Source organism: Sander lucioperca, chromosome 10, assembly GCF_008315115.2.
Source record: "Sander lucioperca isolate FBNREF2018 chromosome 10, SLUC_FBN_1.2, whole genome shotgun sequence".
NCBI lineage: Eukaryota > Metazoa > Chordata > Actinopteri > Perciformes > Percidae > Sander > Sander lucioperca.
The window spans coordinates 35407374-35426299 of NC_050182.1; the positions used below are offsets into that span (position 1 = coordinate 35407374).

General features: G+C 41.3%; 1 protein-coding gene and 1 non-coding gene across 6 annotated transcripts; both read left to right on the forward strand.

Moving 5' to 3' along the window:
- The first annotated feature begins 61 nt into the window (after nucleotides 1–61).
- On the forward strand, nucleotides 62–18396 carry LOC116035311 (ATPase family AAA domain-containing protein 2). Of its 5 annotated transcripts, none has more exons than XM_036006328.1 (30): nucleotides 62–460; nucleotides 1843–1997; nucleotides 2374–2429; nucleotides 2563–2749; nucleotides 2953–3040; nucleotides 3184–3265; nucleotides 3385–3567; nucleotides 5040–5160; nucleotides 6119–6133; nucleotides 6646–6747; nucleotides 7095–7203; nucleotides 7983–8098; nucleotides 8357–8531; nucleotides 8771–8859; nucleotides 9875–10034; nucleotides 10197–10287; nucleotides 10592–10769; nucleotides 10891–11033; nucleotides 11211–11340; nucleotides 11671–11857; nucleotides 12780–12965; nucleotides 13108–13243; nucleotides 13555–13751; nucleotides 13859–14018; nucleotides 14117–14239; nucleotides 16039–16212; nucleotides 16299–17039; nucleotides 17253–17386; nucleotides 17645–17773; nucleotides 18186–18396. In XM_036006328.1, the coding sequence occupies exons 1-30, from the start codon at nucleotides 260–262 to the stop codon at nucleotides 18216–18218; spliced, it is 4581 nt and encodes a 1526-aa protein (XP_035862221.1). In that variant the 5' UTR covers nucleotides 62–259; the 3' UTR covers nucleotides 18219–18396. The 5 variants fall into 5 exon arrangements, with proteins under 5 accessions (XP_035862221.1, XP_035862222.1, XP_035862223.1 ...); XM_036006329.1 differs by having other exon boundaries at nucleotides 10891–11023; nucleotides 11207–11340; XM_036006330.1 differs by having other exon boundaries at nucleotides 10891–11023; nucleotides 11207–11340; nucleotides 11674–11857.
- On the forward strand, nucleotides 12020–12154 carry LOC116035369. Its single transcript, XR_004101340.1, has one exon. It is a non-coding gene; the product is annotated as a small nucleolar RNA SNORA5 (small nucleolar RNA).
- Nucleotides 18397–18926: the final 530 nt, after the last annotated feature.

The window sequence follows — 18926 nt, forward strand, 5'->3', positions numbered from 1 at the left end:
CACAACTTGACGTTAATGCAATTTTTCCAAGAGATCTATTTTTCCTGGCGGTAGCTCTTAGCCGCTTACCTCATAACCTCCGATGACGTTTATGGCGCCAGAAATCAAGGGGCTTAGTGAGGAGCTTGTTTGTCAGCTGGCGGATATTTACCCGTTATGTGTGTTATGTTGGCGCCACCTTACACGTAACACATTTTAAGGCAGAATAGCAGCTGGTTGTCTGTCGTTCGTGCTAGTATAGAGTCGGTTTGGAGTCAAGATGGTGATACTACGCAGCAGTAGCGGCGGTGTAGGAGCTGAGCCGGTGGCAACAACTCCGAAGAGGAGATCGATGGAGTTGGAAACAAGCTCCGAGTTTCTGTCACTGTTTCCCGCGTCGCAGAGAAAGTCCGCCCGGCAGACCCGGTCCTCCCGGGCCCTGGATGACAGCTTTAGCAGCACGGAAAACAACATGGTGAATGTGATCATATACACTTAGACCGCTGTTTAGATAACTAGATCACCATTTATACTCTTGGTGTATAAATTGAACATGAACATAACTTTGCTGTGCTAGTTTTGCTAGCGTGCTAAGCTAACATTAACTAGACCGTTAGCCAGCTTGTCACTTAACGTTAATGATGAATTATCTGAATGAGCACCCGTAACGTTAGTCCCTGTAACATTTTACTGAAACTTCTATTTTACGTCTATTGGACATTGGTCGATTAATTTGTATTAAACATTTACACACTCTACAGTCAAAATGACACCGGTATTAGACCATTTTAGCTGTAATGTTTTGCTCAGTGTTGTGTGTCATGGCCATATAACAATACCATAACGTTGGGTTACTATACCAGGTTGTCAGGATTCAGGAAGCGAAATGCCCTAACGTTAAATGTCATAAATTGTCATTGTTTTGGTATTGTGGCGAGCTACAGTATTATTTTTTTGTGGAGGGAGGAGATGTATTATTTATTAGCGTAACCATTCATTAAACCGGGTCTCAGACGTATATTTTACTTTTATAACAAATTAAATTATTAAATGTGTTTAATAAACTGTAACCCTCAATTTTCACAGAGGCACTCTTTTGCGAAACAGGACCACGTTCTGTAGGATTAACCCTGGCCTTAGTTTAAAACAATATGCTTCTTTATCTTACATGCATGCTTGACATGGATATTAAATTATGTTCATAAACTAGTTGCTAAAGTATATTCTGAGAGTAAATTTACTTAAGCTTAAGATTTCTTTTAGGTCTTCATTTCTAATCCATAAACAACACACCCTCTGAGACACATAACGAGTATTTTAACAAAGTGCCTTCAGAGATCAGAACCCAAAGGGCAAATAGTTGTTTAGTGACTGACAAACAAGTCTTTAGCTTTCTAGTCATGAGATAGTCATTGCCACCCAGCAGTCTGGTCTTGGCAGCCATATACATGTATTTATTTCTTTTTTATAGATAAAAAAAAATTGATGTATTTATTTCAAATGATAATCCACATATATTCTTTTAAATACAGTTCATGGTTGATTGTTGTATGAACATTTACAAAGTGTAAAATATAATTTAAAATTCAATATACAAAAGCTGGAACAAATGAACAGAAATAAATGGGGATACTGGTAATTTCACATGTGAACAGTGATGATTCACACAGCTTGCTTCACATTGCAAACATATTCTTTGTTGTGAATCCTGTACACCTTCAGTTTTGTACAGGTCTAAAAGTAAATCAATAAATAATCTTCATCACGGCCCATGATTAATTTGAATTTCTAATTTAATCGCAGACACTCATCATTCCTTGTATATATGCTATAAACTCTGAACTCATAATCTGACTGTGCCAGGGGCATGCTGATATGAAGCAGGTTGAAGGAAGTGGACTCCATCACTCTCCGAGGACCCGAGGACAGAGAGTTAAACTAGAGGTCTCTTTTGCGGACACAGAGCCGAATACCAGCTCCCCTGTGAATGAAGACAACTCTGGAGGAGGATGCCTCAGGTAATACAGACTCACTCACTTTGATATTATTGATACTTTCTAACCAGCTACTCTCTAAGATCTGACAAAAGTCTGACAAAACGTGTGTCAAAAGATTCTTTGCAACCTAAATATTATTTATTGTCCAGAATATTTTTTAATTTTGTAAGTTGGCTGCCATCTACGTCTTGGCCTACATTTTTTACAGAGTCATTCTTGGAAAGACCTTTTATCTCAGCAAATATATGCTTGCCATATCAAATTGAATGTAAATCCCAAGTTGGGAGAATTGACATTTTTGCAAAATGTGTGCACATAACTATGCACATTGTTAATACTCGCATAATGAATATAGGAGGAATTCATTTCTGATTTTATGTGTCCTTCTGCTGTTCAGAAAATCTTCCAGGCTGCAGAGAGAGGGAAAAGCATCCAGTGGCAAACAGCAAGCAGGTACAGTTCACTACAGTGTCATTTCTCTCCACAGAGCACGGGAGCTCCTATATAGCACTCTTAGCATGTTTAGCAGCATTTTTAGGAGCGTCTATACTAGTAAGCAAACATAAAATTGTTTCCATTGCCACAGATGTTCCAGATGAGGTGGAGGGGTCATCCACTCCCAAGAGGAGCCGCTTCAATCTACAGAGCCGACAAGGGGAGGAAGAAGAAGAGGAGGAAGAGGAGGATCGTTCAGTGCGACGTAGTTCCCGAATCACCAGATACAAACTGGATACCCGTAACCAGTCAGTCCTCTACGACCGCCTCATCACCAAGTGAGTTGAGCAATAACTCCAGCTTCTTTTTGCCTCATGCTTCAGTTCAAAAATAACGCTGATCTATCACCCCAACAAGTATCTAACCAAAGGAGGGACATACACACATGTGCTGTGGGTGTGGATTTCAAGCTAATGAGTAATGAGATTAGAGATAAACTCTGATAAAAATCTGCTAAATTGTTACTCTGATTGTCCCTCAGCACTGCTGAAGCTGTTCTGCAGAAGATGGACGACATGAAGAAGATGAGACGCAGACTGAGGAGCAGAGACCGAGACAATGAACAAGAGGTAAGAACCCACAAACGTTACTTTTCCCTTCTAAAGCTTTACGTTGCGTTGTGTAATCCTAGTTTTTATGTTGCTGTTTGAGAATGTGTAACAAGCTTCAAAACAGTGGATTAACCAGCATTTGACCTGTTTCCTCTGAGCAGCTCGGTGTGTACACCAGGGGTAAAATGACAAGGTCCCTAAGGACAGATGTGGAGAGTAAAGACACCAAGGAGGAGAACCAAGGTGAGATGCATTAGGATTAATAACCACTTCAGGTACATAGCCGGGAAATGCTTTTTATAATACCTTTTTAAAGAAACTTAAATAGGGATGGAACCCCCTTTTTTTTCTCTAATTCACAGGAGTGGATAAGGATGATCACGATGATGATGATGATGATGAAGAGGAGGAGGAAGATGGAGAAGATGAGGAGGAGGAGGAAGATGATGACGATGAGGGTGGCGAGGATGAGGAAGAAGAAAATCAGAGGCGTTATGACTTCAGACAGCGGAAGACTGTAGTTCGCTACCAGGCCCCACAGGATGGTACTGCTTTTGTTCAACTTGATCACATCGTGGCAGATATGCCCACATGTGAAAGGCAAAAAATACACTTAATACCTTTTTTATTAAATTGTCTTCACTACATATATTATACGAGTCTAGACTAGAGCTGTCAATCTTCCTCTATAATACCATTTGAATTTCATTTATTTTTTTTTTTAAACATCCGAATATTTAATGCTTACATGCAGCCCGTTATTAATATGTACTACACTACTCAGGCTTATGCATTGTCAATGCCACTATAAGCATGTTGTTGTTGTTCCATGTTCTGTCCACTAGAGGGACTTCTAACATTAGCCTGGCCTTGAAGGGGACCTACATCATAGCGCATTGCATTTCTTGCACGTCGCATTGTTTCCATTCATTTCCCACCTCGAGCACACAGCAACAAACACAAACAGAGAAACTCTGTAATGAAACCTTATTTAACAAGTGTATTGAAGCAGCTCTGTTGTAAAGGCTAACGGTGCTCGGTTAGCACAATGACATCATGTTGGACAGCCCAGCTGAAACGACTTGTCATAAACTAAGTAACAGTAGTGTTAGCCACCATGCTAACATCATTGATAACTAAGCCAAATGGTACTGTCACTACTATTTTAGTGATTTATAAGCAACCTGTTTCTTGCAGATTGTCACGTTACTGAGAATACAGCTGTTAGAAGGTAATAGATGAAGTCAAAGCTAACTCTGACAGCTGTAGGGCAGCTAACATTAACATTAGCTGTCTCCATGAAGCTCCCAGCTAAGCTCCTATAACTCGCAACACAGTTAGGAAACAAGAACGAGCTAACTAATGATAACATAAACATTTTGGCTCGGTGGATGTCTATTTTAAAATCATGTTAAAACTTTTCCATTCTTTCCCAGCCGCAGCCTGTCACTTCCCCTGTACTAACATTACTCGGTACGTAACCTTAGCTCCGTGATCTTAAGACCTCCCAATGCCTTGTTTCTCACTCCCGCTAACTTATTGTTCATCAGACGTGACATGACAAAAGCATTTTGTTTTCACATGCGAGTAGGCCAAGGGGAGAAGAGGGAGATTAGCTGACGTTAGCCAACATATTTATTTTAAAAATCACATTCGAATAGCATTGATTTTTTTACTATTCTAATTATATTCAACTTTCCGAATTCGTTCCATCAGCCCTAGTCTAGACAGACATGGATGTAAACTGCAACTTGACTGGTTGAGGGGGCATACAACCGCAAGGCGCTAATTCTAGTTTTAGTTAGTGTTTTTAGTGTCTACCAATATTACAACTGATAGCATTCCAATTGGTTTCAATTACTTCATTGAAGATCTTAACATACTGCATATTTGGCATGTAGCGCCACTCTATAAAATACACCTGGAGAAACTGGATTATTCATTAGAATGCTTTAAGCAGACTGTTTGCATTTTATTAAATTTGACAGTTTGATGGGGTTTGCTATTGTTTTCTTAGAACCCAGAGAGCCCAGGAAGCGCAGCATGTACAGCATGGACCACTCGTCTCCTACCAGACGCAGGTTTAGATTCAGCTCCACGGCCCCCAGGAGCCCCTACAACAGGAGAAGAACCAGCAGGTTAGTATGACACAGAGCTCTAGACTCTGACCAAATTGGTTGCATATGCGTTGCACAGTGCTTGATGCGCATGTTTACGTAGCGGTGTAGAACTTTACGAAATGCTCCATTTAGCTGTTAACGTGTTCCGCAAATGAAGCCGTCTATACAGTAGCTGATTATTTTAAAAAAGCAAAATGAGGATAGAGAGGAGGAGGAGGAGGCTGGTTGGTTGGGAGGGAGAGACGACGAGAGTTTCTGACTCAGATCCCACTAATGATGAAAGTGCAGGCAGGGAGAGACAGAGACAGTGAAGAAGAAAAAAATACCAGGATGGCTAACGCTGTATCTGTGATTGCGGTACAAGGGGAAAGCTATGCTGTGTGTATGTTGTAGGCAATATGGCCCGTCCATTGCAAGCAACTGTAAACTTGATACCGGGTCGACATAGTTTAAGTCAGAAACTTTGAAATTGCACAAAGACAGTTAGAAACACAAAACCTGCAGGGACTGATGCATTAGCCGAAACACTGAGCCCCTCAAGTCTCGAGTCAGTCGTTACATCGATGCAAAACAAGGGTATGCCAATGAAGTTATTTTTATATATATATATATTCATCAGCATGCAACGTCATTGATAAATACCACACTGTACCAAAGAAAAGGCGCGACCAATTCATGTGCTACCACTGGAAAAGTTAGTCTGGAGCTCTGATGACAGCTCATACACCAGCCAATAAAACATCTGCTATCAAGGGATCTGTTTTCTCAGTAACACTTATGTTCTGATTAATACCTTATGAAATAATGTTAGAATTTACAGTAGCAGTGAGAAAAAGTTTTCTGACTAACACAGTGTCCAGAATAGGATCACATAGTGCTCTCTCTAATAGCCATTAGTATTATCATTGCATGTAAAACCAATCCCAAAATACCTCTTTTTCCTCTTTGTTTCTGATTCTCTTCATCCCACCCTCAGGAGTAGTTCTGAGAGGTAAGACCCTTGCTACTTGTCCATATTGGTGTTTATTGTAAGCCTGTAGTTTGTCTTTGGGGTGCTGTCTGTCACTGTAGTTGTTGGAGGGTGTGGCACATTTGGGATATGAGATGGTGAACCAAACTTTACCTGAACGTAATCATTGTCTTAGCATTGTTTAACTTTGCAACAAAAAAATACCCATTGTTTAAAGGCTGAGTTTCTATTAGCCAGTATTTGGTGTAATTCAATTGTTTATGTACATGCAAAACTGTAATTAGTGAGTGGTAATGGTGCTGTGTGTTTGTTTGTTTGACCTTACATTTTTTTCAAAATTAATTTTTTTTTAATACTAAGTGTCTCCCCCTCTTTTGCTGAGGGCAACATAGCAAACACATATTTTAGTAGCTTAAATGAAAAAGAAAACCATTACCTAAATGCGGTTGGGATTCTTACTTGTCGATAAGCTTATAGTAATAATGATACCGATAGGACAAGAAATAATTTTGTTGCTTCTTTTGCCTCCGCAGAAGGAGACACGCCATCCACAGCAGTGACTCCACTTCCTCATCTTCAGACGATGAGAAATTCCAGAGACGGAGAAGTAAGAACAGGAGCAGGCCAGTCAACAGGTGAGAGCGTCAGCAGCAGCTGTCATACAGTACAGGTAGACAACAGCAGTGTTCTATTTTTTTAATGTATCTCTTAATTCATGTAAAGGTGGATGAATAGATAACTCTTGAGAAATAAGTCATGCTTCATTACTCGTGTGACCTCTTGGGTCCCTTAGTGATAACATTTTACAAGTTTCCGTTACCTGTCGCCCTGTTATTTAATGATTAATTAATACGAAAATATACAGTATATTTTTGTAAAAAAAAAAAAACTCTTCAAATCCATAATATTTTAGCTAAGAAAAAGTGCCAGAAAATGAATCTGTTAAACAAAATGTTGTTAATTTTTCATGTTTTTGGTTAAGATGTCTGCCAATGAACCTTGTGAAAGACGACCTGCTTGGGATCCAAAAGGACAGGATGAAGATTGGCGCCAGCCTCGCTGATGTGGACCCCATGCACATAGACAAGACGGTAAGACGCATTGAAAGATGGACGGATGCAAACACATGTCCAAAACAGCAACATGTGTTGCAGTGTTTCCTTTAGGATTTTTTTTTAGCAGTGGGGGGGGGCAGGTCTGTCCGAACAAGCAGTGCTGAGGGGTACCTCCAGGCGGCAGACGCACAGAGGGAGTGGGTTACAACTACATCTATAGACTATTTCCAATTTATATTATATTACACTGACTCACTTACCGTGTTAATGTTTCCAGATGTTTGATATCAGGACGATGAGCTGACAGAACTGACAAGTTGAACGTTGTCCAATTAGAACGGACCCACCGCGGTGACGTTTTTGGTGGAGCTGTTCGTTTAATAGTCGACTCGGAAGAAAGCGAACGTTTTGACAATAAACTACATCAACACAACAGTATGTGGAGTTAAACTGGATGGGCCCAATAACCTCTCAATAGTTCTACTTGTTGTTAAATTGCAATGTGAGCGGCAGCCAACAGGGGCAGGATAATTTAAAAGGCAACCGTGACTACATTGTGCTTCTGCCCTATTTCTGATACCGTGGCGGCAGAAATTTGCCATGGTGGGCCGCCACTACAAATTCAGCATAGAGGAAACACTATGTTGATATGATATAAACATTGACATTAAATATAGCACAGCATAGCACACTAGCACTTCAAGGTGCTTGTATTCCTGCTAATACGATACTGATGAATGGACTCTTTGTCAGTTTGTAGGTCAGTAGTATTATAAGCAAACAATCTAAACATAACACTTATTTGTGTCATCCAGGTGCTGTTTGATAGCATCGGAGGTTTGAGCAGACACATCTCAGCGCTGAAAGAGATGGTGGTGTTCCCTCTCCTCTACCCAGAAGTCTTTGAGAGGTTCAAGATACAGCCTCCCAGGTAAACAATGTGTTTGTTGTGCATTCATTTTACATTCATGTGACTTTACATTCATTTTACATTCAATATCTCATTGACTGTTTTTTAAGAATGGCCGGCTTATTCTTTTCTGTCTTAAGTGGTTTCCTTTTCTTTTCTTTTTTAACTTCTTTTCTTTTCAGTCCGATCCCTTCTGCAGGCTTTGGTTGGACTGTAATGGCAGTAAAACTCTAAAGTCCCTGCTATTGATCTTTGTCATATTTTCTCATGTCTTTTTAGGGGCTGTCTATTTTACGGTCCTCCAGGCACAGGGAAAACCCTTTTAGCCAGAGCGCTGGCCAATCAGTGCAGTCAGGGTGAAAGAAAGGTGTCTTTCTTTATGAGGAAAGGAGCTGACTGCCTCAGTAAGTGGGTGGGAGAGTCTGAGAGACAGCTGCGACTGCTTTTTGACCAGGTAAACCAAACTCCTCATCAGGAGTTCATTTTTTTAATTTATTTTTTTTCTTTTCTTTTCCTTTGTTGCAAGCATGATTGGTTCCCATCGACAAAGAATATCGGAGAACATTTATTGTAAAAGCTAACTCCCTGTATTTTGACACATTAACTTGTAGATTAGGATAAAATATTATCAAGCATCAGGTTTAAAGATAATGCAATCTCCAACTGATTGAATTCTTATTGAATTGTTTCTAGGCATACCAGATGCGTCCGTCCATCATCTTCTTCGATGAGATTGATGGTTTGGCTCCAGTCAGGTCCAGCCGTCAGGATCAGATCCACAGGTGAGCAGCCTCCATGTTCTCATGTTGTGCAGAACACGCGTGGTGATTGTAATGAGATTAGTGAGCGTTGAATGTACAGAGTGGAAGAATGAAAATGACTGTCGGATCGTGTTGGGTTGCCAGATATGGCTGCCAATTTTCTGAAAAAGAAATGAATGAATCTTAATCAGCATTAAGCACTGGCCGTCATAAGCCTAGTACATGCTTCATGTGAGAACAATCACAGTTAAGTGAATACACTAAAATAACATAATTCCCACAATCATGACTGGATGCGGCATCCTTAATTATTTTTTTTGTGCAGTGCACTACCTGGAATTTGAAACAACTTGGATGCAGCTACACAAACACACCTCACTCACTCAGTTGAAAACAAAGAAGATATACAACCCTTGAATGTTTGTCGCAACATTTATTGAGGACACATCTTACACACACTACAATCATTTATGGCCGACTGTTGAGGCGATTGGTGTCCAATCCGAAAATAAAGCTTCGTTAGATATAGAAGCAGTGGGCGCCTGGGTAGCTCACCTGGTAGAGCGGGCGCCCATCTGCAGAGGCCCAGTCCTCGACGCAGCGACTCAGGGTTGGAGTCCGACCTGCGGCTGTTTGCTGCATGTCTTCCCCCTCTCTCTCTCCCCTTTCCTGTCTACGGCTGTCCTGTCTACTAAAGGCTAAAATGCCTCCCCCCAAAAAAGAAACAGAAGCAGTTAAGAATTATTGGACATTTATCATATTAGTTATATGTTTGAAACCTAATTTCTTCATAAGACATCTTGCATTTATCAGGTAAAGAAAGTGGCAGCTTGAAATGAGAATGTGGGAGTTCACTATCTTTTAAACGGATATTATTATAAGGTTTTTTTTCTTTTATTGCAAGCAAGTAGTAGTCACTACAATCCAATATCATTAATTTGGCTCAGTGTTCTGCAGTTATATCCTCTTTGTTACAGAGAGATAGTGTTGACCAGTTAGAAAACCTAATCTGAGGTTTTTTTTTCTGCCTCTGTAGTTCCATTGTGTCGACCCTGTTGGCTCTTATGGATGGATTAGATGGTAGAGGAGAGGTTGTTGTGATAGGGGCTACAAACAGACTGGACTCCATTGACCCAGCTCTGAGAAGACCTGGGCGCTTCGACAGAGAGTTCCTCTTCGGCCTGCCAGACAGAGAGGTGAGAAACTGTAGATGCCCTTTAATGCTTGGCTGAGATTTGAGAAAGAAAAAGAACGAAAAATGACGTGTGGAATGATTTTGGGCTAAAACAGTGGAAGTCTTTAAGCTTGCAAATATTGGACCTGAACTTGAAATGCTGTGATCTTAATTTGTATGGCAGGCGAGAAAGGACATTCTGAAGATCCACACCAGACAGTGGGATCCACCACCCTCCGACATTTTTCTGGAAGAACTGGCAGATAAATGCGTTGGTATGTTTGCATATGATGATCCAGCAGCTTGAAAAATACATATCTTGTTAAATGTCCCCAGTACATATAACAATTGCATTAGATAAAAATTGTCAATACTGTATAACTTGGTATGAACATCAGAGAAAGGCATTTCAACATATTCTGAAAATTATACAGGTATGAGCCTAGGACAAACCTGTGTCTCACAACCAAAACTGTCCTTTATCTCCATTCACATCATTTGCACAGGAACACTGGCACACAATTTGTGCACACCTACAACTACAGATTATATAATGATTGTCTACAATCTGTTTGCCAGGTTATTGCGGAGCAGACATCAAGGCAGTGTGTTCAGAGGCTGCCCTGTGTGCACTGCGGCGTCGTTACCCACAAATCTACTCCTCATCGCAGAAACTTGTTCTTGATGTCAACTCCATCGCTATCTTAAGCAAAGACTTCTTGTCCGCCATGTCCAAGATGGTGCCTGCTGCCCAGAGGTACAACCAAACTAACTGTATATTGTAAAAGAAAAAAAGAGTGTAACATTATTGTTACATTTTCCAGTGCCTGGTTCTTGCATATGGTTGTAGTAAATATGATGCTGATTGTGATTCTTAGGGCAGTAGTGTCACCAGCCAAGGCCCTGATACCTGCCATTCGTCCTCTGCTGAGTGCCACCCTACAGAACATCCTCCACACTGTCAGCAGACTGTTCCCGCATGCTGAGCAGGGCTTAAAGAGGAAGAGAGAACACAGTGCAGGTTTGCATTGTCTTTTTCTTTTGTTCTGGTTTGCATTCATTTATTCTGTTCTGTTCATTTAACCAGTTATTTTCCCCTTTGTCCATAACTACTAGGTTGATTGTTCCTTTACCAACCCCTTTTGGGGCATCCGGAGTAACTGCTGTACTGTGTTTTTGTGTGCGTGTTTATTTCCAGATGTGGCCTGTGGTGTGTCTGAGGATGATCTGATGTTCAGTGAGGAGGAGGACTCAGAAGTCTGCCCCAATGGACAGACCTCTCACTCCCAACTCACACCTGCTGTCCAGGGACTCCTCAACCTCAAAAGGTTGGTTAGCCATTATTCAGGAGGCAGTGTTATGCAGGGGTTCATAGAGCTCAACAGTGACAGCCCATCTGTTGAACGGCTCTGGTTCCAGGAGTGATTTTTTTTCCCCATTTAATTGCTCCATTGACGTTTCAGAAAATGCTTATATAAAGAGTTTTAAGCCTGGAACCAAGCCAAATATTGTTTTACAAAATTTCTTAATTTAAAATCATAGTCATAGTGTCCCAGTGACCCAAATCTTTTTTTGAAGATGTTTTAAGCAAATTAGTCCTTGAGCCCTTTCCTACCAGTTTACCCATCTCAGTGTCTCTGTCATCTCTCGGTGTGTAGTAGTGTGCTGAGCTACCCGACCTCCTACCGTCCCAGGCTGCTGTTGGAGGGCAGACTAGGCTCAGGTCAGAGCTCCCACCTGGCTCCTGCTGTCCTCCACGCTCTGGAGAAATTCACCGTGTACACACTGGACATGGCCGTGCTGTTTGGAGCCAGCGCAACTGCACCGGAAGAGACTTGTGCTCAGGTAAACAAGAACACTATCCAAAAATAATGCACTGGTAAATTGTTATTTGGTACATATTTAGATACGTATAACCAGTCATGTGATATCTTCCAGTTGGGCATTTGCATTTAAACAAAATCAGGCCTCACACAGAACTGATGTGGACTAGAGGTAGTCTCTACTTGCAGCCTTGTCAAATTCAGTGTGTTCTTTTCAGTGGACTTCACTGGCCAAAATGGCTGCCACAGTGACTGTAGTTCATGGGCCCCACCTCCTTACATTGTGGGCAGTGGGGATAAATATGTACTACAGACAGATACTCGTCAAAGAGCTATGTTAAATGCAGGTGTGAATGAGTCATTGCGTTACCAAAAGGTATTTGGTTTTGGTTTGGAAGTTGCTTATTTATTAAGAACAGCAGTCAAAAAAAAGATCATTCTATACTTGGTTTATATGAAAACTACTTTAGATGAAACTTTTGAACACTAATGCTTTAAATGTACTGGTGATTTTGTATGTCTACATTTTACCTTTGGTATGTCCTTTGGGTTACAGGTTTCTACTACACCCTAATCTGTTTTTTATATTTCTTCAGTGTGATTTGTATTCATGTGTGTGAAACAAATAAACATAAAAGTTTAAATCTACAGTGACGTGAAATGGAGAAAACCAAACAAATCCTCACTTTCAAGAGAGGCTGTGACCTGGAAAAGTTTTTTATACTTGAAATGATGTCAACTATTGTCAATACACTCTCCTTAACTCTGTAAGGTCCTCTTCATACCTGTTGAGTTACGCATTGAGCATTTATCATCCCGTCATATTGATCCCCCATCTTATATTCTATTAAAGTGCCACTGTTCTGTACACTCTTTTGTTGATTTACATCTAGTTTTAAATATCCATATCATATATTAATGTTTCCATATCATATCTTCTGCAGATCTTTGTTGAAGCAAAACGGACCTCTCCCAGTGTCCTGTACATCCCTCACATCGGACAGTGGTGGGAAACGGTTGGTCCGGCCTTAAGAGCCACCTTCCTCAGCCTGCTCAGCTCCATCCCTGCCTTCGCTCCTATACTGCTGCTGGCTACGTGCAACCTGAAATATGACCAACTCAGTATGGAGGTATGGAAAGAGGAGTGATACATGAGGGCATAAGAACATAGTTGTGGTGTGAAATTAAGATGTCATGCCATTTAATGTACTATTCTGTGACAGATGGACACAGGACTAATCTACAAGCCTTCTCTCACTTTTCTTGTCTCAGGTGCAGGAGCTGTTTCGGATGGAGTACGGAGAGGTTTTTCACATCCAGGTCCCCACCAGCAGAGAAAGAAGAAACTTCTTTGAGGATCTAATCCTCACTCAGGCTGCCAAAGCCCCTGCCTCAAAAAAGAAAGCTGGTGAGAAATAGACAAGTTTATAATAGATCTAAGCTAGCTTTGTGTGATCTGTAGTTAAAGTGGGCAGGGTTGATTCTTGTTCCTAAAAAAACAAAGGAGAAAAAAAGAAGATGCTGGTCTTCACATTCAACCCAAATACAGCAGGATACAAGCTGCTTCAGGTGGAGGATGTTGGAGCGTAAATACAGAGAAGAAAGGAAGGATGTCTGCATGCTGAAAGTCAATGTGATACTGATGTTGTGCGTTGTGTAGTACTATGTTAGTTTAATTCACTTCTGACTTTGTGTGTCTATCAACTCCACTTTCTTCAGTGCTCAATGCATTGGAGGTGCTTCCTGTCGCCCCTCCACCTGCCCCACGTCAGCTGACAAAAGAGGAGACCCAACGATTGGACGAGCAGGAGGAAGATACCCTGAGGGAGCTCCGCCTCTTCCTGCGTGATGTCACCAACCGCCTGTCCCAAGATAAACGCTTCAAGGCTTTCACAAAGCCTGTGGATTTGGAAGAGGTAGCTGTTCCATTATATTCTATTATTTATTTCCATATTCCCTAATAAAGCCTTACTATCCAGTGTTAAGTTTGTACTCACTGCAGTCTCTTTGTCATGTGTTTTAGGTGCCAGATTACGCTGAGGTGATCAAGAAGCCAATGGACCTGTCAACAGTTCTCTCTAAGATCGACCTCCATCGGTATGGGACTGTCAAACAGTTCCTCCAAGATGTGGATCTCATCTGGCAGAATGCCCTCGAATACAACCCAGACAGGGACCCCTCAGGTACACACAGTCATATCCTCACAGAGAACATATACAGTGTAATGCAACAAGTTTCATTCTTGCTCATTTGAGTGAGTGTATGTGTGCGTTTCCTCCAGACCGTCAGATCCGCCACAGAGCGTGTGCACTGAAGGACACCGTCCATGCTATCATCAGAGATGAACTGGATGAAGACTTTGAGAAGATTTGTGTGGAGATCAAAGCGTCGCGCAGCACAAGAGGTAAATGCTATGTGTTTTTGTGTATGCATGCATACAGTTAGAAGGCAAATATGTGACGTTTGACAGTCAACATTGTCCTAGCCTCAGGGATTACAGAGACATTCTGTGTAATCCCAGTTTTAAAATATTAATCAGTAAGGGACTGTTTGTTTTTTATTAAAGGGGCTACCGGAGGAGTTTTGGGATCTTTAGTCAAAATAGACTTGACCCTCCCGTCGCCAACAATAAATGTTTCTATGATCCTCCATAATGATTGGGAAAAAAGGGATGACCCTCCCCAACAATGTATTGATGCCTTCTGTACTGGTTGGTGCTTGACAAAGATGTACAGATAGCCACTGTTTTTTTACAACCATGACATACATGACTTAACCTCTGCTTTGTCATCTTACACATCACACTCCACTATTATGGTGGCCATTTCAGTAGATTTACTCACTAACATTGTTGTGGAAACACAAAAAGCATGGAAACTAAATGCACACTTAACTGCATTACTGCATTACTTCAAATACTAAGTTACTCATCTAGTAAACTAGTATTCACATGAAATAAAACAATAAAACATTGAGACCATTCAACAACGCACACTGGGTAATAATCAGTCCTTCCAGAAAAGAGTTTTTTTGTGATTGTTGCAAGCAAAAATCCTTGATTGTGCGGCACGTTTTCTTAAAAAATGCGATGGAATATGCGGGATATTTATGCGATGAAATTGCGGGAACTTGCAAAAACTGTGGTTTCATCATGGCTTCATCGCGGGGTTTGCAGCTTTTCGATGATGTTCAAGTCGCGCAATTACGTCACTTCATAACGTTCCCATGGCAACAGGGGAAAATGGCTGCTCTTGTGTGAAGTAAACGCAACATTTTTCAACTTTCTGCTAAGATATATGTGACTTTTCTGCAACAAAAATGCGGGGATTATGAAATCATGCAAGCCCTGCATATTTTGCGCGGAAATCAGCAATTTGTGCGGCGTATTTGAAAAAATGCGGCCCCGCATAAATATGCAGACTTTGGCTGATTATGCATTGAATTATGTAATCGCATAATCACGTTTTTCTGGAGGGACTGAATAACTAATTCAACACATGAACTGGTTGCTATGGACTCGTCACTAGGCTTCCTCAGTCATATTTTAGCATATAGGTAAAGCTGCCGAAGCTGAACTTTATCCAAAACTCCATTTCTCAGACGAGCGTCAATTTGGGAGCCTGCATGCTACCACTCCTTCCTTCTTAAATGCCTTGAAAAGGCTGTCGTTTGCACAATTTCAAATCACCGGGATCCAGGTGCGGAGCTGTGGGCGGGCCTGGCCCGTTCAGGCATTGACAGCTGGCCCGCCCAATCAGAAATTCAGTGTGTTGGTGTGCAAAGCGCTGCAACAATCACAACAACCATGGATTTCTGTTGTGGGTGAACCTCCCCTCAACAAAGAATAAAAAGACATGACCCTCCCCTATTTTCCTCCGGTGGTCCATTCCATAAATACCGAACAGTCCCTAAAGATCATTTTAGTTACCCAGGGACAGACTCGGCTCAGTGGCTAATTTTTAGTGGCTAATTTAAAAACCTTTTTTGAAGTACCCTGCACTGAGTTTATGTTTTTAATTTGATTCTACTATATTGTTTTAGTTCCCTTACTTACCTATTTTGTCATTCAAGTCACTCAACTTCTCACATAACTGCACAATTGCGTCCACTTGAACCAGACCTCCAGTTCCGCAATGAATAGTGTTTCTCAAAGGTGTAGAATGACAAAAAAGCATTGTGCTTTCTTTTTCTCGACTACCTCAGATTGCTCCACTGCCCGGTTTGCTCCATCCTTCTACCACGTCCTTCCCAAACAGTCCAAGTCTCCTGCTGAGGCCAATAATATCGACATGACCCCACAAAGAGAGCCAGCCGGGCCCACAGCTGCAGTCACTCCCAATACAAGTGCCTCTGCTGTTACAATGCCTAAAAACTCAGGTAAAAACTACTGCAGATAACAAAACGAAATAATTGACTTAAAAGAGCTATCGCAAAAACATCTTTATCCCCTTTGGTTTCTCCAGCTCAGAAGAAGAAAAGGCGGAGGAGTCGCTGGTCCACTGGTTCCTATTCAAAGAAGAAGTCTTCCTGCTCTCCTCACACGTCCAGAGATGATGCACACTCTGATGTGGAAGAGGAAGATGGGGACAATGAAGAGGAGGTTGAGAAGGGAGGAGGAGCAGAGTGTGATGAGCAGACTGGAGGAGAGGAGGATCAGATGATGGTTGATGTAGAGTCGGGGCCTGCACCAGCCCAGGAAGGTAGTTTTGGGCCCACTGCGAAGGAGCAGGAATGTCAGGAGGAAAGAGAGGAGGGGAGTCAAGCTGCTGAAGATAAGCTTATCCTGTGTGAAACGGGGACACCAGAAAGTGACGACCAGACACAGAACGAAATAGAAAAGGTGGAAAAAGCGGTCACAGATCAACCAGAACAGTCAGAGGAAATCAAAGTGTTGACAAAAGCAGGAAATGAGAACAGTGAAACCATTTCAGTGAACACTAAGGAGGACAGCCACACTGAGACAGAAGGAGATACCCAGGGGCAATCCAACACAGAGGAGAGTAGTGAAGCTACTAGCCAAAAGCTAGTAGCAGAAACTGAGACTGAAAAATGTAAAACTGTAATACAGGCAGACAGGAACAACAAGGTAGTTACTATAGATGAGGCAGAGCAGAACAGTCCTGCTGAAGCAATGGAGGTGGAAGCAACCGATACCACGACCACAGACACCTCTGCAGCTGTCAGAGGAGAGGACACAGGCACAGGTTTGATATTACCCCTGTCCTATACTTAAAACCTGGCTCTTTAACTGAATGTATAGAGACAATATTCACTAACGAATCCCTCGTTAAAGAAAGTCAGTGTAGTGTTTCTAGAGACAGCAAGGTACAGTCCCAGTGTTTCGGAGTGAATGTGTCCTCAGACTGTCATCTACTATAGTGGTCTAAACACTTTGTGTGCATGTTTTTGTGTCTCAGAGCCGAACGTGAGGCGCATAACTCGGGCTCTTAAGAATGCTGTGCTGCAGCAGCAGATGGTCGATGTGAACAAAGCTCTGCAGATCCTGGACCAGGAAACTCCCCCTCTGGTGGTGGACAGAGACAAATTAAAGGTGTGTGTGGGATATTGTGGGTGTCTGGCTTATTCTTGAGTCTTTTTTATAGTAAGTGGTCAGATGGATTTTCTGCATCTTGACTTTACTCATAGAAGCCCTAATAAACAGATGACAAGATGAGGCTACTTTGCATTATCTTTCCCTCATCCTGTACTCGTGGGCTTTTTCTCCATATGAGGGTATGAAGATTGACAACTGAACATGTAATCTGCATGTCATTCCTCTTTGTTTTGCCTCTCTTCCTCATTTCCTCAGGAGCTGTTGGACAGAGTAGTGACCAAGACTGAAGGCTACGAGGTTTACAAGCTGGAGAAACTCTATGCTCTGCTCTGCCAGAGCATCTATAGACACAGACGAGACTACAACAAGGCTTCACTAATACAGGTTAGTATTGGACTGTACTGATGAGAAGATGTAGCCTTTTTTACTGGAGACATTCAGACTTGTCATAGCAAGGAAAGCACAGGTGTGACTAATAACCTTAATGATGGCTGTAATTAAGCCATGCCTTTGAGCCCAACAGCAAGGTCCAGATACACCTCATCATTAACGTTATTAGTTACACTGCAATAAAGGATATTCCAGTTTTTTTTCCATATTTCAGTATTGCAATGGTATCCTAAGAGGAGTGAAATGTAAGGATTAATTATAGCCTCAACATAGAATATTGCCATTGTTATTAGGTATTAATTAAATTAATATTGTATATTATTAACATACAGTAGATGTTACTTTTGCCTAAAGGACCTTAATGTTTCTAATCTATTTTCCTTTCCTGCTCTTCTCATTTGATTAGGAGTTGGAACAGGAGATTGAAGACTTCTGTTGACTTTTCTACAGGAAGAATATGATTTTTCTTTTTTTAATCATGTTCATCCTCTCAGCTATGTAAATATACATTGTTTCTATTTTCATAGAAATCTACAAGCACCTCTTTGTGCATTAGCTAAATATTTGTATTACCTCTTTTGTTTATATTTAATTAAATGGGTTTCCCCTAAATGTCATTGTGTGACCATTTATGTGCTCATCATGTCATAGCTGGTAGTGTGACCTTTGCTGTAACTTGTAGCAAACCCTGATTCACTTGGACACTGCAGTGTGTAGGGGGGGCAGTTATTAGAAAGTATCATGATTGGTTCCTGGAAACAGTTATGTTGTATTGTGCACATTTTAACAGCCTGTGTTATGAGTTAGGAGTGTTGTGGTTGCATTATAAGAACAGTATGATCCAAGGTTTTTGAAGTCTCACCCATTTAAAAGTCAGTATATCTCTGTATCTGCTGCATCATTTACCATTTTCTTTAATCTGTCTCTAACAGCCCCAACTTAATGGAGTTGCAATACTAAATTGTTCCATATCACTTTATTTATCTGCAATAGCTTCTCACAAAAAAAGGTGTGCAGTTGTTTGTAAGTCCCACAGTGTTCTACCAGCTATACATACACTGCACCCTTGTCTAATGTTCATTTTCTGCATTTTGGGATATTAATTTTTACAGCCACAGGCTAGAAACTTACACCCTAGTAATAACAA